This window comes from Ammospiza caudacuta, chromosome 15 (assembly GCF_027887145.1).
Source record: "Ammospiza caudacuta isolate bAmmCau1 chromosome 15, bAmmCau1.pri, whole genome shotgun sequence".
NCBI lineage: Eukaryota > Metazoa > Chordata > Aves > Passeriformes > Passerellidae > Ammospiza > Ammospiza caudacuta.
In genome coordinates, this window is record NC_080607.1 from 16,118,403 (window position 1) to 16,144,956 (window position 26,554).

At 44.0% G+C, this 26,554-nt stretch overlaps 1 protein-coding gene across 2 annotated transcripts in view; it reads right to left on the minus strand.

The window, feature by feature from the left end:
* The window catches only part of PHACTR3 (phosphatase and actin regulator 3), a 73,902-nt gene that overhangs the window by 39,780 nt on the left and 7,568 nt on the right, over nucleotides 1–26,554 (minus strand). For both annotated transcript variants that reach the window (XM_058814734.1, XM_058814733.1), the window contains exons 2-4: nucleotides 8,956–9,117; nucleotides 8,037–8,114; nucleotides 3,904–4,086 (exon numbers count right to left, since the gene is read on the minus strand). In XM_058814734.1, coding sequence (XP_058670717.1) covers nucleotides 3,904–4,086; nucleotides 8,037–8,114; nucleotides 8,956–9,112 — 418 coding nt within the window. In that variant the 5' untranslated portion in view covers nucleotides 9,113–9,117. The remainder of the gene's footprint in view (nucleotides 1–3,903; nucleotides 4,087–8,036; nucleotides 8,115–8,955; nucleotides 9,118–26,554) is intronic.

The window sequence follows — 26,554 nt, forward strand, 5'->3', positions numbered from 1 at the left end:
CAATATGAATTTTACCTTATTTAATACTTGCTTTCTGAGCCCTCTTTTACTGTACCTGACTCCAGAGCTGTTGAGCATTTTCTGAGGTTAAAACTGATACCCAAAAAGACCCTGCCACAAAAAAGATTTGCTATTGGATCTGAGCAGTTAGAGTGGAACAGGGAATTGGTGAAGTACTTAAGAAAAGAAATCAGTCTCCAAAGGCCTGGTTTGAGATGGTGAAGCACTGCTCATTTCAGGACTGTCTCTGCAAGGATGGCAAAAGCACTTAGCTGTGAAAGTTAGTGCAGGCTGAATCACTGAACAGTTCATCAAATTGACCAGGCTGTGATGAGGGCACAGGGGAATAGATGCAGAAAGGCATGAAGTGAAGCAGGACACAGGTGAAATTTCAGTGATGAAGTCCAAAATTAGCATCCTTGAATTCTGCTCAGATACAGCTGCCCTGGCAGTGCCCAGACTCACACAGAGCCTCACTGCTGGGCTTTCACTGTCACATGGCCTGAGCTCTGCCTGGGCTGGTGAGGGACCCACAGGGAGCCTGGGGGCTGACTCTGATCCAGCCATGGCCAGGCTCCCTCCAAAGTGCATTTCCAGCCACTCTGGGCTCAGCAGTAGCCATGAGGGTTATTTTTCCTACCCCACTCATCCAAATGGGGAGATCAGTGTTTAAATCTCTCCTAAGCACAGAATCATAGGGTAGTTTGTGTAGAAGGGACTTTTAAAGGTATTTAGTCCAATCCCCTGAAATGAGCAGGGACATCTTCAACAAGACCAAATTGCTCAGAGTCCCATCCAGCCTGACCTTGAATGTATCCAGGGATGAAGCATCTTCCACCTCTCTGGGCAGTGTGCTCCACTGTTTTACCACCCTCATTATAAAATAATTCTTCCTTGTATTTAGCCTGAATTTTCCTTCTTTCAGTTTAAAAACATTGCCCTGTCTTGTACCACAACAGGTCCTATCAAAAACTTTGTCTCCATCTTTTTTATAAGCTCCCTTCGAGTACTGAAAGGCTGCCACAAGATCTCCCTGGAGCCTTCTTTTCTCCAGGCTGGCTGACCCCAGCTCTCTCAGGCTGCCCTCTCAGGAGAGCTGTTCCATCCCTCTGATCCTTTTGGTGGCCCTCCAGCAGCTCCATGTCTTCTGTGCTGAGGATCCAGAGCTGGGGTCATGCAGAACATGAGAGAGGTCCGAACTCCTGCGCAAATCCCGCTCCTTTGGGCACTCTGGATTGTCTGTCCAGGGCACCTTTCCCTCCAAACCATTCTAGGCCATCTCCTAAAATCTCACTGCAGTGGCACCCGCAGCTGCTGCATCACAAATCTTTTCTTGGCTCAGTTTTGTGTCTCGTTGGGAATTCAAACTCTCTGTATTAATGAACATTCAGCAGCCTCGTGCTCAGAGTGCGTGGGGAGGCACCAAGGCACTCAGGCAGTTGGAAACAATAGCATTGGCAAGATAATGGCATTTAATTTGTTGACAAACAGATTAATGAGTGTGCCTAGAAGGGGAGGAATGAGTATTTATCATTCAAAAGAGACAGGAAAGAATAAATATGCATCATTACCAGGAGTTCTTGTGAAATCTGTCATGACAGGAAAGCTGCTGTATGGGATAGTTATGTGAATTATAGAAGGAAATAATTTTTTTAAATGTACTTCTAGGGAAATGCCTTGTTCCAGGGTGACATCACTTGGGTGTTTGTGCCCATTGCGCAGGAGACAAAATGTGTAATAGAGGAAGGGAAAAACAGAGTCACTAATGGGTTACATTAGTGAAAGATCAAGAGCCCCAGTAGATGTTCAGAGCTGGAGAGGAAAATGAGTCAGATTTGAGTGCATTCCCCTGAGGGGAGCAATGCTTTCCCTGGCAGCAGCTCCCCTGTGGCTGTCCCTGGCACAGGAGGGGCTGCCTGGCACAGCCACAGTGGGGCCTCTGCTGCAGACAAGGTGCATCCAAAGGCTCCAGCCCCAGCCAGACTTTTTGGGTCCTGAGCTCCACCCTGCTCTGGGAGGGTGTCAGGCAGAGCTGAGTCCTGAGCACACAAACCCATGAACAGATTTCATACTGCAGAGTGAATATTATCCTGCTGAAAGTATTCCAAGTGCTCAGCACTAGAGTTATTCATGGAGTGCCACTTGTCAAAATGCCATCTCATTACCAGGTAGAAATCCTCCCTTTGGGACTGTCCCCAAGCCCACTGGCGAGGTTAGGTGGGGAAAACTGCCCTCTTTGTGCCCTGGCTGTTCTTTTCTGTGTATTAACATGAACATGAATTCTGCAAATTGTGTTTTCTCCTCTTCTCCTCCTTGGCCTTTATCCCACAGGATGACATAGAACACAATGGGTGTAAAGCAAATCCATTCATTTTGTTTCTAGCTGGTCACTTATTCATGTGAATCTGGAAAGACACCCACTGCTTTAGGCCTAGATTGAGCCCAAGGGCAAATGTTATCAAAAACTCAACATTATAATAAATTTAGCAGCACACTCACAATTTTGAAGAGCTTTCCCACCCAATTAATTCCTTCAGTTGCATTTACTAGAGACAGGAATGCTAGGATGTACAGACAGGGAGAAATAAGCACATAAAGACAAGATCAGTCAGAGGCCACCAATGGGAAGAGGCAGAAAAACTTCCTACAAATTGGAGTCTCTCAGACTAAGGAAACAGGAGAATGTAATCCCACTGTTATTTTTTGTGGAACCTGGGAAAATGACACCTCAAAAATGGAGGAAAAGAAATACAAAAGACAGGAAAGATTGTTTCAGGGAGACAATAAAAGGAACTAGGGTTAGGGAAAGAAATTGGGATGATTTTGAAAGCTTCAATACATGATTTTGAACACATTGTAAGGTAAATTTTAAATCACACTGCAAGGTTATGCAGAGACATGAGGTTAGACACATGACACCTTATTAGTGCTATCTTTCCATGATAGTATGTCCCAATGGTAAGAATTACAAGTTCAGAAAGAAATTTCATTAGATAGATAATTAATAGAGAATATTGTTAGAGAATAGAGAATTAATATGATAGAGAATTAAATGCTCTAGAATAGAGAAAGAAGAAAAGAAACCTGTAATCTGGTCAAGATTTGATCTGGTTGCTGTAAGAACAAGGAGATGAGTGGGTTTTGCCTCAGCTGGTGAGGGAAGGATTTCCATTCCGAGGGTGGAAGCAGCCAGGGCTGGGACCCCCAAGAAAGCAGGGCCTGAAGGGGTGGGACAGAGAATAAAAGGCAGCCAGGGCAGATGGAGAAGGTGTAAAGATTGCCCAGAGGGCAGGAAAATCCATAATCACCACATGACAGTGCTCACAAACCAGGATAAAGCATTATCTCTGGAGCTTTGCATTTCTTGGTTGTCAGGAGGTGAATGGAGCCCTGCAGCTGCTGGGCTGTGCTGGCTGCTCCAGTGCCTCGGCAGGGCTGCACCAAAGGAGCCTGGCTTGGCTGATCTCTGCTCCTGGAATCAAAATTCACTGGTGTTTGCAGCATGCTGGGGACAGAGTGGTGACATGGACAGTGTGGGCTGTGTATTGCCATTGTTCTCCTGAGCCAGGATTAATACATTCAGGTTTGGCACAGAAATTTAAGAAATCTTTTTAAGAGAAGCTTATTTCATCTTCACAGCAGCCACTGCTGCTACCAAAGGGGCACCATGCCAAGACTGGATCATCTCATAATTCAACTAATCCCATCATGCCAAGCTTTGTGTCGTTCCTCAGCTTGATAGAAGTCTCAAAAATCACAGCTATTAAGTACCAATTGCTAACCTAGTGTGGGCTGGGCTGAGCAAGGTGCTTTGACCCTTTAATGCACTGACATATTCGACCCCTTAGCAGAAATATTTTTATAACACTTCACAGTTTTTTGAAAACATTTTATATGCAATACCTGCATCTTCTTTCAGCTCATCCAAGTGCAGCTCCTCACCAAAGGAGGTCACATTCGTTGTGGCTGCAGTTGTGGTGTCCTGCTGCTCCTCCTCTGAGGTGAGTGCCTGGCACACGGCTGCTGGAGCCTCGCTCTGTGTCAGCCTCGTGCCATCGTCACCAGTGCAGGCTTTGCCTTCAGTATCTAAAACAACACATCATTTCATCTTAGCTAAACCATGAGCAGTGGAAGCTGAGCCCCCCTGCTATCCTCTTAAGAAGAGGGAATCTTAAAGCTGCTCATGCACAGGGAGCAGCGCCTGATCTCTGTGTTAACTACCTGTGATGTAAATCCTGTGAGCAAACCCATCTGGGCATGAAAACCACTCGGGTTTCTCAAGGAGACACCTCTTTCTGCGGACATCCAGCTGCCTCAGCAAGTGGCCACGGAGCTCTGGAAGCAGCTGCCAGGTGGGAGATGAGCAATGGGCAGTCAGAGGTCTCTGGGAGAGGGCAATTCCTTCCTTGCACGAGCAGAGCCCATGGTGCAGCACATTCCCAGGTGGGTCTGACATGTCTGGGCTGTACCAGGCTCTGTGCACGACTTGCTGCCATCCAGCAATGCTGCAGGAAGGAAAGGCTGCTCATATTCCTACCAAACTGCAGGGTTTTAGCAGTTTTAGTTACTCAGCTTTGAAAAGTGTATCCTGTGTGATTGAGCTGATCAGAAATTCAAATCCTTCCTCATGCAGACCTAGAAACTGCTCCCTTTGCTTACTCTGAAAGATTTTTGTGCCAGTGATCCCTGCAGCTGTATGCATCTTGATGACTGAAGCTTTTCTAGTATTCTCTTATTCAGGCAAGAGTCTTCAGAATACAAACTACTCTTTTACTTCCTCAGAATTTACAAGATCTACATCACTGTTGCAAAGAAACAGAAAGCAATCACTTCCCTCCCTGGGCAGCTCTCCATGCTGATGGATGCTCCTGCTGTCCACCCTTCACCTCCCAGCTTGTATTTCTCATCCCTGGACACTCCTTTCTGGAAGCTCCTGACAGGGCCGTGTTTTCTTACAATCCTTGAACATTGATTTAAATCAGCAACATTCACAGCTACCTCTTTTTGATGCTATTTGGACAATCTGCAGGGTAATTTCCTGTGCTTTTGGGTGAGGGTATCAGATTTTGGCCCAGAGATGCTGCAGAAGGGATGCAGTATTTTTGCACACTGAGCTCACTCAGTCTGTCTCATAATCACGTTTGGTGAAAAGTTACTGTTCTTAAAATAGCCCTTGCAGTAGCACAGTTGCTATGATACAGGGAAGGGGAGGGGGAAAAAGTTCATTGCCTACATTTCAGCTCCTTGTGAAGGCAGCCTGTAGATAATCATGGGTGTGTGAACCACTGCCATGTGGTTTGACAGGCAGCCCCTGCCCAGAGCTGTAAGCACAGATAAACCTGATCAGCCTTGTGCTCACCAAGGGGACAAACACCGAGGGGGGAGCGCCCTAAACGTGCTCAAGGTAACTCTGCTCTGCACATCCCGCACAGCCTGGAGAAAGGCAGCTGGGCCACAAAGGATCTGCACCAGAGACTCCTGCAGCTCTCAGCCCCTTGGAGGGCAGGGGCTACTGAAGCATTGGCAGGCAGAAGATGTTTCTGTTGGGGCATTTCTGAGACTCACAGCAGCGATGTTCTGGGGCAGGAAGGATCAGTTGGTGCTTACATCAAAGTGGGTGTGCTGCTTTGGGTGCCAGTGGGTCACAACACTGTATTTTAGAGATGGTCTGGGGACAGGACAAAGCACAGACATCAGATCCAGGGGGAAGGAGAACCCCAGCCCTCAGCATTGCAAGGTAACCTGGAGCAGGGCTGGGACTCGGCTGGGAACGGACCTCCCTGTGTTCCAGACCCATGTCATCCCTCAGGGAGTTAAGCTGGTTGCCAGAGGCAAGCTGCATTTCAGGAGTTTTCTAGGGCAGGCTGGCATCTGCCCTGTGTGAGCAGAGCCCCAGAGGAGCAGGGGACAGAGGTGGCCCAGGCCATGCTGTGAATGGCCAGCCAGGCCGGGGGGCTGTGTGAGGACACAGGGTGACACAACCTGCCAGGGTGACTGAGCACCCACACAGGGACAGTGCCATTCACCCTGGGCTGCTCCCAGGGCACTGCAGATCCTGCACCAGCCCTGTGCAGAGCTCAGAGCCACCTGGGCACTGCCAGGGACACTGCCAACTGAGTGGCACCTACTGCAAATGCATGAGGCTTCTCATGCTGCAGCATCCTCCCAGCTGGGCTGTTTATGAAAGTGAGCAGGAAACAGCTCCCTGGAAGTGGAGTAGAGCCTGATGGAAAAGAGGGATTTGAGGATTTACTGTTGTCTTTTTGCTGCTTTGACAATTGCAACCTAACTGCATAAACGAGGACTTAGCCTTGAAACTGCTGCCACTTCAGCTCAGTCCAAGTAGGGCACTGATCATTTACTGAGAATTATTTGGGTCAGTTTTTATTCCAGTTAATAAGCTTCTTCTGCTAATATAATAAAATAACCCTGGAGATTCACAATACTCTGTAAAGACAAATAACTTGCAGGCAGCTGCAATGTCCTTCAGCTGACTGTGATCCACTCTTCCCTTTCTGGGCACAGGGAGGCACTGGAAATTTGTGTGATGCTTATAGGAGCTCCAGGCAGCTTTCCTGCAGACAGGTAAGCAGTCTGTTTGCAGCTGTCTAGTTAAAAGCACAGCTTGTCCTCACACCTCACTGGACTATATTTATTTGAACTATTTTAATTTTGTTAAAATTATCTTGCTGCTTGGCATCACCTTTTCCTCCCAACCATTCTTTATGCATGCAAGAGGTTTATTGATTCCTCATTATTGCCTCTTAATGTGCTCTACAGAAGTTCTATTTTACTGGTTTTTTGCAGAGCATGACTTCAAATTCATGGATTATAGGGAACTTTCCTGCTCCTTGTGGAGATCATGTATATACAGTAATGCTAATATGCTAATAGGACATGTAATTATCTAGAATTATGAGAGACACAAAGACTTCAATGGACAGGAATTAAAAATGAACTCTCTAAGAACTTCCATTTTAGAATGAATGGTTTGATAGATTATTTAATATAAAATTTAAAATATATCCAACAGAATAATATTAAAATTGCTTCACTCCCATGGAAAAAGAAATCCTGTTTAAAATGCTCTTTTTCTGACTCTTCAGTTGCTCAGCTTCACTCCAGCTTGGCATCAGTATGGTCCCAGGGGTTATTTATAGGCATGGCATTTGTTTAATACAAAAGAAACTCAATTACTACTTTCCAAGAATACAGCTTCTATCTGTGAGATTAATCAAACTCAAAAGGCCAGTCCTCTTTCATGACAGTGCCTTCTGCTATGATGTTTTCAAAGTAAAGATGGATTTGTGGGGTTTATCTCTGTTTAGGTGGAAATGGCAATTGGGATGTTGTCCATAACACTGGGAGCTCAGTTAATCTCACAGAACAGTCACCCAGATCTGTGTCTCCCTCGAGCATCTGTCAGGGCTTTGGAACAAGAACCATGTCCTTTGTGAGTGTTTCTGACACTTTATCATCTTTCCTTCCATGACTTCTGGTTTGGACTCAGGAAAGCTTTCAAATGACTGCACTAAATGCTTCAATTTTCCATGGGAATGAAAAGCAGGTGGACTGGTAACACCCTACACCACAAACTTGGAAAAACAGCTGAAAACATCAGATTGGGATCATTTGATGGGATCTGCATCCGTTGTTCATGTTAGCTGACTGCTTCTGTATGTTGAAGTTTGTATTTATCCAGCTTGAGCTGGATTTCTTGGCAGAAGGATTTAGCTGGGTTTAGGCAATTACATAAAACACACGGACCAGCTTTGGCTGCAGCTGTAAACCAAGGGAACACAGAGCTGCATGGAGATGGGAGAGCATCAAACACTGAACTGCATGGATTGATTGCAGCAGGGAGGAGTTTGAAGGATGACAAGCCTTAAATTCAGACACTGAGTTTTCCACTCTGGATTGAAGGTTTTTATTAATTTGCTTGTTTATTCTGCTTTTGCAAAATACGTGTTTCCTACTGTCCTGAAAGAGCCTCTGATTAAAAAAAAAAAAAAAAAAAAGGAAGAATTTTTACTTACCTTGCTCAATCATCTCCAGAAGGCCTTTCTTAATGAGTTCATCCCTCCCTTGCCGTGCTGCCATCTTCTTCTCCAGCACTGCACAAAGTAGGGGCACAACACAGCACCAGTTACCAACAGAGCAGTCATGTAATGGGGTGAGAAAAAGGCAACATGGAAATTCCCTTTAGTCTGAACTCCTGTGTGCCTGGAAAGGTCTGCAAGGATGTTGTTTTGGGGAGCATGGATTGATGAGCTGGTTTTGCCTCTTCCTTGTAAAAATCATCACATATAAAGCTGAGGTTTATGGTATGAGGTGCTGTCAGCTCACTCTGAGTGCAGTCACAGGGATGTCAGAGCTTTGTGCTGTTTACTGTGGCACCTTGGAGCTGCCTTGGACAGTGTCCTCCACTGGGACACCCACAGGATACAGAAGCAAGTGGAGGGAACTGCACTGTCCCATCTTATGAAAATGCAAGTGAGACTGCCTCCAGACTGATCTCCTGGGACGTCTCTGGAGACCAGTGAGAGGAGGCTGTGCTGTGTGCTGGGCTCCTTCCCCTCAGAGGCAGCTGCTTGAGGGAAGGCGTTTCACATGCTGCAGCTCCCTCCTGTCACTTCTCATCATGTTACTGTGACCTATATAAGCGTCACCCCAAATAAAAGGGGTGACAATACTTGGGGCCATAAATGTAGCCTGTGTGGACAAGGGACAGCCCATGGAAAGCAGTCTGGGGGCAAGGCTTGTGCTTCACTCTCATATTTTGACCTTTCCTTCTAAATGTACTAAATTGTGTTATACAGGAAGTCAGCCTATATGGGCCCCTCTGAGCCTTAAACATTAATAATCTGTTGAATGCTGGAATCTCTGAATTGGTCACCTTTAACCTGTCCCATGAAAGCTCTGCTGTGCAGCATCCCTCTCCTGCTCTCAGCCTACCTGCAGATGTCTGCTTTAGCTTCTCATTTTTCTTTTTCCTCCACTTCCACGGTTTGAAGATCCTGCCCAGTGTTGCCAGTTTGCTGTTCCTCCTCACTGGTGGAGTTCGAATCCCTGAGACCAAGTAGTCAGAACGCACTGCAGGGGACTGCTCCATCTCATCTGAGAGGGGAAGAGAGGAAAAACCTGTTAGAAAAAACCCCACAGTGACTTGCAAAGGGCAGGCAGAGATGCTCACCAAGGCAGTGGTGCCACTGTCCCCCCAAAAGCTGCAGGGAGCTGCCACAGCCTCCTGAACCCTGGAGAGCTGAGAGCTCCCCATGGCTTTAACAGGGGAGTGGAAGTTTAACATATCTGTAAATCAGGCTCACATGGCCTCCAGTTAATAACATAAATGTAATGCTCATTTAAAAAATGCTGACCTTTATGAAAAGCTGAGAGAGCTCAGATTCCTTTGGAATCCCCAGATTCCAGTTCTGTTCCTGGGTCACAGGATATTGCTGCCTTTTAAATGAACTCTTCACATGAGCTAACACAGAACACGCTGACTTTTGTGAGCTAATTCAAATCTTATATAAAGAAGAGTTTGTTTGATATGTGCTATACAAGTAAAATCTCAGGACTGCTGTGAAAATTTATTCCTTGAGAAAGCTGAGGGGAAAAGTCTTTCCTTTTTGTCCAGCCAAGCCACAGGAATTCAGAGGTAATGCTTCAGCTGGAAAATCAATTTAGGTATTTTTAATAATTTTCCTTATTATTAAAGACACCACAAGTTTTGCTTATAGACAAGTGTTGCATGAAACAATAGCCACTGAGTATTCAGAGCTGTGTGCCAGCCAGTGTCAGAGGACAGTGGGACAGTCCCCTAAATGGGGTTATTGATAGCTTTACTGAGATCTGTATTACAGCACCAGGGCAGTTATTATTGAAAGAGAAGCTGCCATCAGACCTGTTACAGAAATAAAAACTGAGCAGCAATTGGTATTTTTTTCCCAACAACCAGTTAAGATTTAAATTGGGAATGTGAAGCTATGAACATATGTACATTTCCAAGTAATTTTTCTCTGGAACAGCAACATTTATCACAAATTGCTTCATGACTGCAAGATCATACATATCCAGCATCTTCTAGGCTTTGTTTTTAAGTTAACAGGGTGAAAATGCCTAAATCACAGCATGGAGGTGGGGATTTCCAAGTAAACAGGAAACAATTTTTGGAAGATTATTAAACACAGCAGGGGAATCAACACATTCCTCCTCTTCCATTTAATTTTGAAAATACTGGTAATAGAGATGAATCACTCAGTGGAGACAAACTAAAACTTGGCTATGTAAACTATTAGAGCAGAGAAAAGCTGTGACAATTCCCCACACACATCATGCATGCCCAGTGAAATTCTCTCTTTGTATTGAATTTAGAACACCTTTTTTGTCATTCCACTGAGTTTATCTGGGGGTTTAATTTACAAGAGATTTAAAGTAATAATTTTCTTTCCTTTGAACACATGGTGCCTACCCAAGGTGATATTTATAATTTACAATTTGGAGGTCAGGATTAAGTTGAGAGCAGAAAATAGCAATGAGCATTGCACAGAAGGAAGGCAGTAGCCTACAGACCACAGCTGGAGTGCCAAGATATTCTGCTCCTTTCCTAGCAGTGTATTCAAAAATGAGAAGTACCACAGAAATAAGCTTTGAGGAATTAGAGCTGCTCTTGATTACAGCAATAGCAATGAGAATGGAAATGGCAGAGTAGATCTCTTATTAACTTGCTATTATGATCACTTTAAAGCTGTAATAGAAGCCTCAGGAAATAGCATTTGGTCATTTCTTGTGACACCTCTTGAGTGGAAATAGAAATGTTCATGAAATTAGCTCATCCCCAAGTAGCTGTAGATGAGGCTGTGAATCAGAGCCCTGTCCCTGGGAGCTGCAGTGGAGAGGGACAAGCTCAGCTGTCCCTGCTCCTCTTCACCCTGCACTGCTGCTCCTCCCAGGGCAGGGGTTTCTCAAGCATGAAGTCAGGATTAAACAAGAAGTTGATTTACCAGCTCTGCTGTGTTTCCTTTGGGATGGAGGCGTCTGCAAAGTGGGTCAGACATCCCCCACATGTTTTGTTTAGTACCAGTAGCATGAGGCCATTTGAAGTTTTTGCCAGACAGAGGATACACAAAGAACCAAGAAATCATTTGAACCTGAACCTGTGGGTCTCCAGCAATGCTCATGGTCCCAGATATTCCCCTAAGGGAATGGGGAGATATCACAAGGACATTGAGGTTTCCCTCGGTGCTTCTGTGGTTTGCACCAGCCCTGCCAACTGCATTTCTTGCTTCCCTTTCTGCCCTCTTGGTTGTGGAAATGCAAAGACTTTGATTGCAGAAGAAACACAGGTACAAATCCGATGTCAAAGAAGGAATAGCAGATAAAACATATGTTCCAGTGGAGGTTTTAGTGGGCTTTTTAACTTTATTAATGATTCTCATATGGTACAAGCAGTCCTTCTCACCATATGCAGCTTCTATAGTGTGCATTGGGAGAGATGGACAGAAAAATAGATAGAGACACAGCAAGAGAGGTGTCCTGAAGTCCTAAATAACAAGGAAGTGATCTCACTGGCAATGAGAATCACAAGAGAGCCCTTGGAACACCTCATTTCCAGTCAGTTCATTTTCTCTTGGTTGTGGGTTGGCTGCCTGGAAGACCAGAAGTTGACAGCACAAAAAGCAGTTCCCACGTACAGCAGTGACTGCTGGAGGAGAAGGCACTCCTAAATATCAGCCAGCTCCTGCAGCCAACAAGCTGCCAAGGCTTGCCAACCCTCCAACCACTCTGTGAAACATTCAGCACATTTTTTTAATCTGCAGTCAATATTTTAATTATGCTAACTGTTCTGTGGAATAATGTGGTTATTTCTCCCAGAGCCTGACAGCCTGGGGCCAGGCCATGCAATTACACAGGGGATGTCTGCAAAATACAAACAGCCAAGAGCCAAACCATGACTCTCCAAATCAGCAGGGGGAAGCAAGCAGCAGCTTAACTCTCTGTGTGATGTGGAAGGATGAGGGACAGTCACTATCAGGGTCCAGAGAGCAGCAGTTTAAGCCCAGCACAGCCAGGCCAGCCTGCTGCCCTCACTGCCCCACAAGAAGGCAATCCCCAGCCCTGTGGGGTCACAGGATTTAGCTCTGGCTGAAGCTTATTGGCTGTTTATGCCAAAATCACTTTAAATTCCTTGCTGTACACATATATGAGGGCAAAGACTCCTGTGCTGGAGCTTCAGCCTCAGAATAAACCCCTCCCATATCACAAACTCCTCACCTGCTCTGTGTGTGCCAAAGGGGTGGACACCAATGTGGCTGTGCCCCTGCTGCTGATGTGGGCAAGTTCCTCTCACAATGCTATCTGGAGTTATTTCTAGAGCTCCTAGCAGTGGTGCAGTGTGAGTGGGTTAATGTCTGAGACATCCCCAGTCAGAGGGGGGAGAGGTTCCAAAGTGACTCTGCAGTGCAGCTCTGGGCTGCACAATCAACCAGGCAACAAAGAAGAAGCAAACAAACCATAATATTCATTACATTTGGCTCCAGGGTCTGACCCCTCAGAAAGTCTGAGCATCTGCAGCTTCTGTTTACATCAGCAGCAGTTGTGGTGAAGAACACCCCCTTGCTTTCTTCCATAAAACATTGTGGTGCCATAAATAGAGCACTCTTCCTGCAATTCCCCTCTCTGTGGGAATTGTGCAATCATTGTGAAGGTTTTCTGCTCACAGAAGCTCTCCCATTTGCACATGTCAGACCCTGCCTCCATCCCAGCCAGCTTCCCACAGAAGTGGGGCAGGTTTGCTGGGAGTTCTGTGAATTGTGTGGTGGGAGAGTGCCCTGAGCTGCCACAGCCCTGTTCCTGCCGCAGCTGGGGCTGGTGCTGAGGTGATCATGTCTGGCTGATATTTTATAATTGAGCACTGGGCTCAATGAGTTGGGTTTATCTGAGTGTGGAGCTGGATGCCTGCTGATTACAGCAACTGCAGGATGCATTCCACAGGCTGAGGAACATCAGGGATGCAGGGCTGAGTCACACTGACCTTGCCATGCAGGCAGGCTGCAGGGGACACGGGATGTCCTCCTGTGAATGCAGCAAGAAGTTTGTGGGAAGATGAAGGATGCTGAATTTTAATGTGCTGGGAATTCTAGTAACTTAAATTCACAGTAATGAAAGTTGTGCCTTGCTAAATCCTGTGTGTACATTAGTAGGAGAAGGACCACTGAAAAATCTGCAACCTGCAGGCAGTTTAAAAATAACACAGCAGACAAGAGCTGCAGGCAAATTTGTAAGGCAGGCGTGCTCTGTTTGCTGATGAATTGGTTTGTGATGCAGCTCTGCATGTTTTCCCCTTTACTGTCATTGCATCTCTCTCTGCAACTCATGTATTGAGCTAAAAAAGGAAAGAAAGTTTCCCTTTGGTCCACTGCAGAGGGCAGAGACAGTGAGTGGAATCAAAATGACCTTTTGGGGTAGAGGTGCCTTTAGCACCAGTAACTTTCAGCGCTGCCTGCAATTCAGGAGTTCCTCTAGAAAGGTGAGGGAGGATGACACAGGGGGAGCTGAGCTTTTAGGGGTTCCTGTGTCCCCCTGGTCACTCCCAATCCGAGCCAGCACTTCCCTCAAGGTGGTCCTAGTCAGTGAGAGGAGCCTGCAGGGCAGGGAAGGCAGAAAGGTGGTGTTGGTTTCAGAGTAAAGATTATCCTGAGCATTGTGACAGAGAATTAGCAGCAGGAACAATCCCCCTTTTCCTTAGTTTAGCATCCTGAAAAACAGAGAACTGACCACAGTGACTGAACATGCAGGATAGGGATAAGTTGCTCATGTCTGGGAGCCTTTGAATGCTTCTGTCATATGTTCCAGAGAAGCAGAATTCAAACTGAAGAGCTTTTTTATTGCACCAGTTAGATGTTTCCTGTGATAGAGTTCTTCCTTGTTCTAAAAATGTTTTCTGTCACCTGCATTTCTGCAGACATGCTCTCTTTCTTGACTCTCTTTGAAAGAGAGCTACAGCAGAATGTTCCAGTTTGAAGTTTCCATTTCAGTTTTTTTGAACATAGAGTATTTTTATTTTTACAGTTTTGAATGACTGTTAGAAACTAGAACTGAAAATTATAAAAGAGAAAAGAAGTTTTTATGAACCTGACATTTATTTAATTTTTGAATGACTTTGTATTTGAAGCTATGAATGTTGCAGTATTATTTGGGAGTATTTTGGAAAAAAATTTGGAATCCTTTATAAAAGTGAAAACCTAGTTCTTAACAGTTAGATATTTAGAAAGGCAAGGTACTTGTAGCAATTATTGAATGTAATCATGAGCTGATTTTGGGTGCACAGCTGCTTATGTGACATAGATTGTTGCTCTGACACATCAAATTAATTGGACCAAAAAACCACTAAAATAACGTAGGGAAAACTACAGGTTTGAAGTGCCAATTCAGCCATTTACCTGTCCAAATTTTTAGGTTTGGTTTGGTCAATGGTGTAAAGGAAAAAAATGGCTTGAATTCTTCTCTTATTGCAACCCTTTATGTTCCTGATTTCCCGCCGTGGATTTCATCTCTCTGAGAGCTGAACCTCCCAGGGAGCAGATGGAGAGTGGGCCAGGTTTATCCACATGGCATCCACGTCATCCCCTGAGTTACCTTGGGGGGAAAATCTGGCACAGGAAACGTGTGCAGGCTGCAGACTCACAGAGATCCATGAAGGCAGGGTGAAAATGCAAAGATAAACAGCAGGGAAATACAGAGACAGCTCTGGGTTCAGCTTCCCCTCAGTAAAGGCTGTGCTTGGCCTCAATCACTTTTCCTTTTGCTGAGTGATTTAAATCCTGATTAAGTTTTTGTACTTCCCTGCATGGAAATGCAAGTTTACTAAGTGGTCTCCAAAGTCTGAACTTCCATTTTTACTTCAGACTCACAAGGTTTGCCGTTTGTCCTTGTTCTGTAATTTCCACTGCTCTTTAGCATGTTAAATTACAATTTAACATTTTTCTCTAATGGAAGGAAATAAAATAAAAACCCCAAAGCATAATTGTGGGTGGTAGGAGGGGGCTGTGCTTGCCAGGGAAGTTTATTTCCATTTTGTCATGCTGAGCCTCCTTCAAAGTATTTGGATTTTAAAACCAGGTTACCCTGACATGAATGGGGAAACAGATTATGCTTATCAAAGGAAAGAGAGCAGGGAAGTGGCAACTCCAGCTAAATCTCTTAGATAAAAATATGCTTTGTATGCTTGAGATTTGTGATTCCTTCCAAAAAACGTTCCTTGGGAAAGTTGACATATCACCTACCAGCATTACCACCAAGTGAGCCAAGGTGCAAAGAAATTAATCAGGAACTTTTTATGCTTTTGGATCATTGTGTCAAGCTCCAACACCACTTGCTGTGATTTACAATGCACGGTGTAACATTAGCAGTTCATTAGCAAAATAGGTTTGTCAGTGTTTGCATAAAGGAACCCACAACAGCCTTACCTGGGTAAGAAAGAGCTCAGTAACAATAAGAAAATGAGCCTGATGAGGGATTGCTGTGTAATCACTGTTAATTCAGTTACCTGAGCCTGTACAGTGTCTTTGGAGAAGGCAAAGCCTCTCCCCCAGTGAGAGCTGGCTCAGGCAGCAGAGCAGCATCTCCCCACAAAACATCTATTCAAATGAAATAAAAATCCTTTCAAATGGGCACTGCCTCTGCAGAGGGCCGGGGGCCTGTGCCAAGTCTGTCCCTCTGCAGCTGCAGGGGTTTGTGCCACACACAAATGCCCAGGGCTGGGCAGTTCCCCCAGGCTCCTGGAGGGATGCTGTGCTGCAGGACACAGGGAGCACAGGGATGGTTTGGGTGATGCCCTCAGCAGTGGAGCTGTGTCTGCACTGCAGGACCAGCCTTTCATCACCTGCAGTTGTTTAATTAGCTGGAGCCTTGCTGCAAACCTGTTGAAAGGATGTTTTTTATAGCATCCTCAGGGAGTCTGCAGACTGAAACACACCCTGGGCTGTCTCCAAGAGGCACCTTCAAATCCCTTCCACTGCAGCTATCCCTGACAGCAGCTGCCTTTGGAGGGACATGGAACACCCAGGGAAGCCATTGGTGTAAGGGCAGTGTTTGCAGCAGGGACTGCTCTTCTGGGATTCTGGATTCGTTTCTGGGATTCATCCACTGCTTTTTCTGGGATTCATGGCCCAGGACTGATCTGTTTAGAGTTTCTCCAGCTTATGGGAGCCTGTGTCTGTCAGACACACAGTCAGCTCTCACTTTACATCTATCCCAAACTTGTCTATTCAAGAATTAATCAAATCCTCATGTCCTGGGCACTTTCATGCCCTTGTAATTCCATGAATAATTTCCCTCTTTGCTCAAACACATCACAGCTCTCAGTTGGTGCTGTCACTGTTCAGTGCCACTGCTGCAGATGGAAAACAGTCTTTGTGCTCTGTGAAATGCAGGAGCATCTCCTTTTGTTTTGTTTTCTCCTTTATCACTTCTGCTGCTTCACACTCTTGCTTTCCTCACACCCACTGGCAACAAACACACCTCAGCCACCAGTCTGCTGCTCACTCCAGGCCTGCTCTAGAGAACAGAACAGAGATTTGGGAGAAGGAATGCTTAGACAACAAAAATGTGACATAAACCAGAACAGCTGCAGGGAAAGGTAGATAGAAAACAGGCACAGTGACCAAGTTCAACTTTTGTATAAGGTTGTGCATCCAATGTGGCTCCTTGTAAAACTGTTCTAAAGCTACCAGTGATTTATACACTTGGTTGGTATGGAAATTGTAAGGAAACCTTCTTGGGAGGTCATTTCATCTGAATGGATGTTAAACATTTTCTAGGGATGGTTTGCTCTGCTGGATGTAATATTCTGTAAATATAAGGCACATGTGGGAAATACTTAAAGGAAAACATTGTTTTTAAAAAATCATTTATTCCACTGTCTACTGGTGCCTCTTACCAAGGCAATTATACTAAATACTCAGCAGTTCCCCAAAGCAAGGTACCACAAACCCCCAGCACCTTTGAAAAGCCACATCTGTGCTTAAACACAGAGCCACCAAGTCCCCAAGGGGGATAGCAATGTCACCTGTCAAATCCTACATTAAACATCATCCTTAGCATGGAACCTTCTCAAAGCTCTCATAAAGGTTTTAAAGCACTGGTCTAACCAAACTGCAGCATGCCTTCTAAAATTCAATTCTTTACTGGTGGAGGGCCAATAGAAATAATTGCTTATCAAATTTACTGTAGTGATTATCAGTGTTTGCCTGAACCAAGACCACAATGTCCTAATGGAAATGGCAGGATCTTCAGAGCAAGAATAAACATGGAAATTACTCTAAACATATGAAGCTGTCTCCTCTGCAGCTCTTGGAATTACTCCATTCCAGGTTGTTTCCTTCTTCTATTATAGGAACCAGGAAAAACAAGCTACTGAGTTGTAATCCTTGGCCTGTGTAAGAAACAGCAAAACAGAGAGACAATGTCCCACATGGCAATAACAAAATGAGAATTTTGGCAGGAGAACAGCAATGTCTGTCCATTAACTCCCTGTGTCACTGAGCAGCCAAGCAGGGAGAACTATGGAAGTAACAGCAATTCCTCTTGCTAATGTGATTTATTGGCTGTGCCTGCATTAGCAAGAAATGCAGTGTTCGAAGTGGGGCTGTGAGCAGCTGGTGCTGAGGACTCAACACCTCCTGGCTGCATTTGTTAAGCAGCACTGGTGTGATCTTGTGACTCCAACTCGACAGTGAACGAGCTCTTTCCTCACAAAGTGCGAAGGAAACAAGATTCTTCTTGATAATAAAAATACCAGCCAAACTAAACAAGCAGCCTTCCAAAAATAACCTAAGAGTGCCTGTGTTTTCTTCCCAGAGGATGGATGAAAATCATTATTTGTCTTACTAAATTGCAAGATTCAAAAGCCCCTAATCACACATGCAAATTCATAAGACTTGTTGGTATCAAAATTCACCAACTTTCATCAAGACATTGACTCCTAAATTTTTGGTAGAGGTTCCCTTGTGTTGCATTTTTCCTCGTATTAGAGCTTATCCGAAATGTCCTTACATTGCATTTTTCCATTATAAATACCTGTGTGACAGGTACCTTCCCAGGGCCTTCCAGCAACACATTTTAGCATTAATGAAATTGCTACGCATAAATTAAAAATGGCAAGTTCAAAATTCCTAGAATGATGCTGAGGTCATGACAGAAAAAGCAAATTTAATGCACAGATGGATGAGTTTTTTCAGCTTTTCTTCTAATGTTCACAGTGCACTGAGTTTAGTGGAGAATGACCCTGCATTTAACAAGAGTTGTACTGGTTTTATTAACTGGAGTCAGTCTTCTTGCAGTTCAGTACAACAACTGAGCTTTGCATTCATTTCTTAGTTCATAAAACATTCTTTCCATGCAATCTAGAGAATTGCTGCTAAAAACATTTTAGAAAAGACATTGTCACCATTTATTGAAATGGTTAGGTTTGAAAGAACAGGAGAGATATCTTGTAAAGGTCATTTTAAATTCAAGTTGTTTTCAAGGAGAAGACTTGTGGGTTGGTGAGGTTGTACTGCTTCCAACAACTGCAACAGCCACAGAATAAACCTCAGCAATATGTCTGCAGCTGGTTGAAACCTCCAGGAATATTAGGCAGTAGTCTGGACAAGTAGGATGTTTAATGACTGCAGTGGTTGCACCTCAGATGGAAACACACAGAGGAAGAAACATATTCAAAGCAGGGACAAAGAATGCCAGGAGCTAAACTAAAATGTGCATGGTAACTGCTGAGAAATGGCTTTTTTAAAGAAATATTTTAGAAGTCTGCTGGTAAAAGTTCTCCACAGCTGCCTGTAAGTGCTGGCAGTGCTGAGTGTCACCTGTGGTTGATGTGTCAGGTGCTGCCCTGCTCCTCCTGGAGCAGTCTGTGGGTCCAGCAGGAGTGGATGCAGCAACTCCTGAGCTGCCCAACATTTTCCTACTCAACGTCTTCTCATGGCTCTGTCAAGGAACCTCAGGGGTTGGGGCCAGCAGGGTGGAGGTGGAGCAGCCTCAGTGTGCCCTGGGACACCAAACCCTCTCTGCACCGTGTCCCACAGACAGACATCGCTGTTTGCCCGTTCATTGTGAATCACAATATGTTTTGGAAAATTTGAATTTGAATTTACAAGGTCCTGCCGTGCACGCTTTGTCTGAATAGGTAAGATTACTCCAGTTCTGTGTTTAGACAATTTATAATGTAATGGTGTAAAAAAAGAGAGAAAATATGGAGAATCTACAATTTTGAGAAGTGTTTACACGAATCCACTTCTGTTCTTCTGGTCAGGGCTTATGCAAAAGTACAAAATGTAGCAACCATTTCCCAAACCAAAGCATGACAGGAGGCTCTCTGTTTGTACAGGCAAATTAGTTCATTTTACTGGCCACAAGTTTTAAATTCACTTTTTTTTGAGCCAACTATCCCGGACAGCTCCTTGGTCTCCAGCTCTTGATTTTCATTCAGGACATGTTTTTGAGACAGAAACCTCTAATGAGTGTTTTTCTAACATTTGCCTTTCATCAGCAGGAATATTTGAATTTCTTTTCTTGCTTTCTTCTCCTACTTTTTTAGTTCTTAATTTATTACTTTTTACACAAAAGGAATAACCAGCTCTGTGACAAAACTATTATTTTATAACCACCACAGAATATGAACTGAATTTCTGTTTCAGTGCAAGAGGTTTTTATTAAACAAGTAAATAATAGTCTTGTTAGTTTCAGCCATATCCTGGGCCTGTTTTTATGTCTCACTAAGCCCAAACATCTTGGGAGGAAAACCAGCATGGAATATTTTTACCCTGTCTGACCTAAATTTATGTTTGGTTTAGTTGTTCCAAGAGAAAGAGAAGTGGAATAACTACTCCCTCTTCTCAGTTTCTTTTCAGCACTCATATTTTAACTGTGTTCTCAGCTGCCTGCATGAGTGACAGAGAGCAGGGAACAAGAACCCCCCACAATATTGAAATTACTGCTTCCTCAGGAGGGAGCCTCTGTGTGTTTTGGGGGATACCACTAAAAAGCCACAAAAATCTCCTGAAAGCTTCCTTGTACCAAAAACCTCCATGGGAACCAACAGAGGAAGTGACAATATCTTAGCTGCAAAAAGGGATTATTTATGAGTGTAATCATAAGAAAGATACCTGAGGGTTTCCATACAACTCTCTTGAAATTCATGTAATTGTTCTCCAGCATTTGCAGAGATTTCAGACTGCTGTGACTTTGTGGATTGTTTTGTGTAATGACAGTATTGAATTTCACTGGTCTAGGCATAATTTGGATTTGATCCTGTGATGTTCCAAGAAACTCTGAAATCCACAGGCTTTTAGAAGAACTGGGAGGGTGTTCAGTGCTTGCCACACTGCTCCCCACTGTTCCAAGATAATGAGTTCATCCAATGTCCCTTCCTGTACAGTGTAAGTTACATCCAAACTAAATCTGTTTGAGGCTGCCTAAGAAATATTTAGAAACAATGGGGGAAAACCGTCCTTCATTCTGAAATGCCAGAACTTATTGAGAAGAAGCCAGACCCCTCTTCCTTTGGTTCATGTCTGGACTGAGCAGGGCAGAGCAAACCAGGTCAAGGATCTTGTGCAGTGAGAGGAAAAAAGGTCAACTTAATCATAAACCAAATTCACTGGGGGTCAAATGGATTCAAAGAGCAAACACACAAGAGTAAAAAGATGTTGTGAAACATTAACAGAGACCCTTGGTATCAAATGTGCCCATCAGCTGTAGAGCACTTACAGGCCTGTGGGATTGTGCCTCAGCGTGCCCTGGCTCAGTCCTGTTGGCTGGAGCTCATCTGCCTCTAACACAGAGATTCAGTCCCAAATTCCTGCCCATAGACAAGGAGTTGCTCACACTGAAATCACATCTCCCTACCAGGAACTCTTCTCTTTCTCACTGGGCTATCCTTCCCATTCTGCTTTCACAGCCAGTGTCTGCTGTCATTTCACCTCTGCACAGCTCTGACTGCTCATCTTGCAGTTTGCTGAGCCTCTGCACAGGAACAGCCTGACTTTAATCAAGACTATGCAGGAACAGCCTTTCTTCTCTGAGAAAGCTTTTAGACATTAAAAGTATTCAGGGTTGGTTTACAACATTGGGTAATGAAGCAGAGCTAAAAATACCATATGTTCCTCTGACATTGCCCATTCATTGCTATAAATGACTGGAATTTTGGTGACTGCAGAACAAAACATGTTTTATGGTTTTGCTTTTAAGTGAGGCTGTGTATAAAGCTCTTTGCCACTTGGAATATCTCAGTGTTTTACATAAGAGGATAACAAAGTTTATTTGGGAAAGGCAGTGAAGCCTGCAGCTTGTTTTCCTCTCGTTTTCTTTAATGAATGAGGAGAGATCGTAGAATGTGTGATCACAGGAGTGGAACTGGCTGAATTTGCTCAGTTATGAGAAAATACAGTGAGGAATTTATTGAGTCTGCCCCCCAGAACATCACCTCTGATTGGCAATTCAGTGCACTGGATAAGCAGAAATCTTTTCAATCGGCTCCAAGCCTCCTCTGCAATCTGTGTAAATCTATTTCAACAACAGAATGAGATTATCAAAGCATGACAGAGAGCTGACACATAGGGCCAGATTGTTTGAAGATGTTTATTTTAAGTCATTTCACATAATCTTATTCACTATATTTGTTTTTTGAACTCAGAGAAGGAGAATTTTTTTTCCCTTGTAATTAAAACTCTGAAGGCGGACACTCTTGCCTGCACAATAAAAGAACTTAAAATATTTTAGAAAGTATTTAAAAAACCCTTATAAAAACCCTCAATTAATTTCTTCCTTTCAAGTGCTGAAACGATCTAATGCTATTAATAGAAGATTCTTTCTCTGTGGAAAATTTATTCTTCTATTTAAAGCTACTGGGGAAAAGCTTGAAAGAACAAAAAATTATGATTCTGCCATCTGGCTATCAGTACAGCCTTTGGATGATGAGTTCAGATAGTGGCTTTAGAATGCACACATTTATTTGGAAAGAAGGCAGGATGATGGACAAGGCATCATTTGCATCCCATGGCTACTACACCCCTGCTAGAATCCCACCCATCTTGTCCCTCAGTGCTGGGGGAAGAACTGGGGGATCCCAGATTGACAGCCCTGAAAGCCACAGATTTTCCTTCATGCCCAAAAGCAGGCAGAGCTAATGCAGCAGCAGAACCTCCCCAGGTGCTGCTCAGCCAAGCCTGGGTCTAACGCAGACACCCCAAGATGAGCAGAGCAGGTGTTGCTCTGTCCCCATGATCTCCCTGCAGAGGGATGAAATTGATACCAGAGCTGGGATGACATTTCATGTGGGCAGAGGATGAGAACTCCTGTCACAATAAATCAGCAAACAGAACACCTCCCCAGGAGTTTAAAAGGACGTTTTATACTCAATAGCTCATATCCTGCTTCCAGGCACCTGATCCATTAGGCTTTACTTCCTTGACATGTGCTAGGACTTGGTAATTTTCTTCACATGCTGACTCTGCACCCAGGTGCCATTCTAGGGATTCACTCCAGAGTTATGAGTTATGAGTTATGTGTCTTGTGCATTCCTGGTGGGATCATGCAGAGATCACATTCACAAAAACACAGGGGTGTGCTGCCCAAAACATGTGATTCACAATAAACACAGTGAAACCTGAACAGAAGGCTTAAAGCTGAAAATAAAATACTTCTCTGGATGTTGTTCTTGCTTTAACAAGGAAATGGAGGCAAAGGATTTGTAAAGTGAACACTGTGCTAGAGATCTCTGAGTAACCCAAACCCAATTCTATCTCTGCAGCATCTGCATGGCTGTGAGCTCTAAAATGGAGAGCTAAGCAGCATTCCCTATTTGCAGGCTGCTGGATGGGAGGAATTATGTATTTCCATTACGTGGAATATATGCATATAATATATGCATGGCATGGGATTAGATATAGCAGCTCAGACCCCCTAACACAACTCTTCTTCCACAAGAATTTAAATCTTCTTCCCTTAGAAGATGCAGACATGTCAAGCAGGTCTTTGTTTACAGACTCTTGGGCTGGTATCCAATAAATTGAGTTTTAGGGCATTCAGTAACAGATCAAAATGACCACAATTCCAATGGTACAAAGTGCAGATCCAATAGAAATTCATTCTGCCCTCTCAGATTGTTTAAAATACATTGATTAGTCCGCACTGCTCCTGCAGGCTTTTTGCTGGATCAGGTATCATTTCTCTGCACCACTTGCACTTTGTGCTGTATCAAGAATTGTCTGTCATCCCCCAGTTGGCATCAGTCTGGCATAAAGCACAGAGCTGGCATAAAGTGTAACCCAGCTCTGGCTGATTTGACAGAATTATGGTCATTTGCCCATGCCTGCTCTGCAGGAAACCTGTCCTGCTGTTAAAAGCCCTCATGCACAGACCTGGTGTCAACACCAGCCTCTCATAGGATGGCAGAGCCTGGCAGTGCCAGAAGGTGATGGGAAACTCAGGGAGCAACTCAGCTCTGAGCCTGGGGTGGCAAAAACGAGACAGCCCATGGTGGCTCCAGCACTGTGCCTTTCACTGTGCTCAGTGACCTCAGCTCTCACCAGCAGCTCCTGCCACAGGAGCAGAGAGGAGAGGATTTTCACAGCTGCAGGGGGGGATGCAGAACATCTCTGTTTCCAGGGCAGAACAGATGCCCTGTCCTCATGCTTGCTCTTCCTGGCTGATGCATCACAAGTTCGGTAGCATTCTGCAGTCTGTATCTATATAATGCATCTACACTGAATATGGGTATGCACACAGCATTACACATTATATTACGTAACTACATGTTGAAAATTTTTAAAAAGCCATCAAGGAGTCTGCTGATAATATGGACTTGATTACAAAATAGCTGCTTCTCATAGAGGTCAGAGTGAGAGAGGGTTTGGGAGCTTGATTTTAGAGTGGCACAGTCAGCACCAGAGATCCTGTAAACCCAACCCAGCTCCCCAGGCTGCTCCTAACCCCTCCTCAATAATGCATCTCATTCATCTGAGCAGCATGCATGACGATTTTCAAATAAAACAAGATAAGGCATGAGTTAGAAGTTAGATTTTGGCATCTATTACAGTCCTGTCTTACATGTTCATATTTATAATGCTCCAGTGCCTAAATGCACAGTGAAAGGGCTGTAAACAAGAGTTAACTGCAGGACCATTAAAGGGTTCTTCGGGTCTCCTCATCCCTCCTGGCTTTTCTTCCCTCTGATTCCTCTGTTTCCTCTTTTTTTCTTTTTTTCCCCGTTTCTCCACCCCTGGCCCCCAGAGCTGGCAGAAGGGCAAGGGGAGAAGGGCAGTGCTACTTTGTATTTAGGCAACACTAAAAGCGAAAAGCTTTGACGTCTCCCAAGCCAAAACTGGCAAAGCCAGCTGAAAAAACCCAAACGTTCGTGCTCCAAATTGCCAACTTTTCTTATTTGTTGAAAGCATTCCAGGGTGGCTTCAGGCTATGCTGAGCTAGCCTAAAGGCAGGTTTAACTTATGTTTTGACCATTTAAGAAGGAAAACAACTCTCTTCTTCCGTGATGCTCTTTGGCACTCAGTAAATAAATTTTATCATGGCAACTGCAAAGCCACTTGAGGCTTGAAGACACAAATTTTAAATTAAAGTGGTCCTTGACATCTTGTTTTACAAACTAACCTGGGCACTCTACAGTCATTAAGAATAAAAAGCCCACATGAAGTAGCTTAGTATCATGTACTAGTGTCATGTTTTCCAGTTGTTACTTCAACATAACAGCTGAGTCTTACATAATCCTGTTTTGTAATTATATACCCAAGTGCTTTACAGAGGAAGAAAGCTAAAATGTGTAGTGGGACCTGAGTCAGGTTGATCCAGTGCTGGAAAGAGAAACTTCATCTCTAAATGTTGCTCCAGAACTCTGCCTTTTAGCTTCTTGAGCTAAACCCTAGAGCCCAGCAACTTCTCACTGGTCACAGGCTGGGGAAGTTCCCTAGAGCTCTCCTGTCCTCGCTCTGAACATGGTAGAATTACTCTGAACAGTAAATAATAGAACTGTTTTGGGTTTTTTAACCAAACCTGAATGCTGTGCAGAATGACTGGACTGACCGCCACAGAAAAATATTTTCAATGATTGCAGCGTGCAGCTGTCCACGAAGGAAGTGCATATTTAGACCTAATTTGAGTTACTGCTGCCACAGCTGGAGGTATGAATCACATCATGAGTGTGGGTTTGGGCTGTTCTGATGTGGATGCACTCAGCTGCACAGGCAGAGGCAGGGATTGTCCACATCTTCCGCAGGCTCAGTTCATCATCCCCTCCTGGACACTCCAGGCAAACAGGAAAACTTCACAGGGCTCACAGACTCCACAGCCAGACCTCCCTGCACCAGCAGAACTTCTTGCCATGATTCTCCTCAAAACAGATTAATCTTTGTAGAAAATGAGAGCAGAGGCTAATGAGGGTTGAGTGTTGATACAAAGATAAAGTAGAAGCAGCTATTTCCTACAAACACAGCAAGGTAACAGTTTCTAGCAGGACATTCAATAAAACCAAGCCCTACCAGAATGCACAGATACAAGGGAATTGAGTTTGAAGTCAAATCTGATGCTCACTGGCTTTCTTCAGTGAGATACATGACACTTGGTCTCCTTATCTCACCTTATCAATTTAATCACATTTTTAATGAGCAGAAATATAAAAAGTAAACATTCAATTTCTCTTCTTACAATACAAATTTTCTTTCTATGCTGCTTACTTTGAATAACCAGAGTTCATTTTTAGACCCCTGTTCAATATTTCATTCCAAGGATTTCACAAGCATCTTTGAAATGCTATTTTGAATCTTCAGCAATGTTTAATGCAAATTTCCTGGGATTTTCCCCCCTCTCAAACTGGGCTCTGTCTTTCAGAGTGGGGGAAGAGCTGTTTCATGGTTTGCTTATGAATCCAGCTCCATTCCTACCTGAGAGAGAAGTGAGAACTCTGCAGACCAGGATAGAGATGAACTGTGGGCAATTTCTGTAGCAGCCCCATATCTTTAGATGGGCAAAAAAATTCTAAAAGTCATTCAGGGGTGTGTCATTTTCTATTATCAATTCTGAATGAGAAATCATTAACTACTACCAAAAAAAAGTAGCTCAGTGGGATAAGCATCAGTGTTTCAGCAGTTATGGAATGACAGATATATTTGTGTCTTGTTAAGTGTGCAAATAACAGTAACTGGCATTGATAATGGTATTTGGGAAGCTGCTGTGCAATTTTATGCTCAGAAGAAAATAATCTGATGTGTCATTTGGCATAAATTGCCTCCTCTGGATTTGCAGATCACCACAGTTCTCTCCCATTTTAATTGGGTTTCACTGTGCTAATTTCTCTGGAATATTGCTTTTCTCACCTTTCAGATTATTGTTAAATCCTTTATTGAAAAGGAATTATCACCTATCTTTCATCTTCCAGATAAGAAAAAATAAGAAAAACTGGGAAAAGTTCTCATTATTTGGAGTAAAGGGAGAGGTGAGAGGATCCTGCTGCTTTTTCTAATTTGGGCAGTGTTTTTAGCTGACTTCC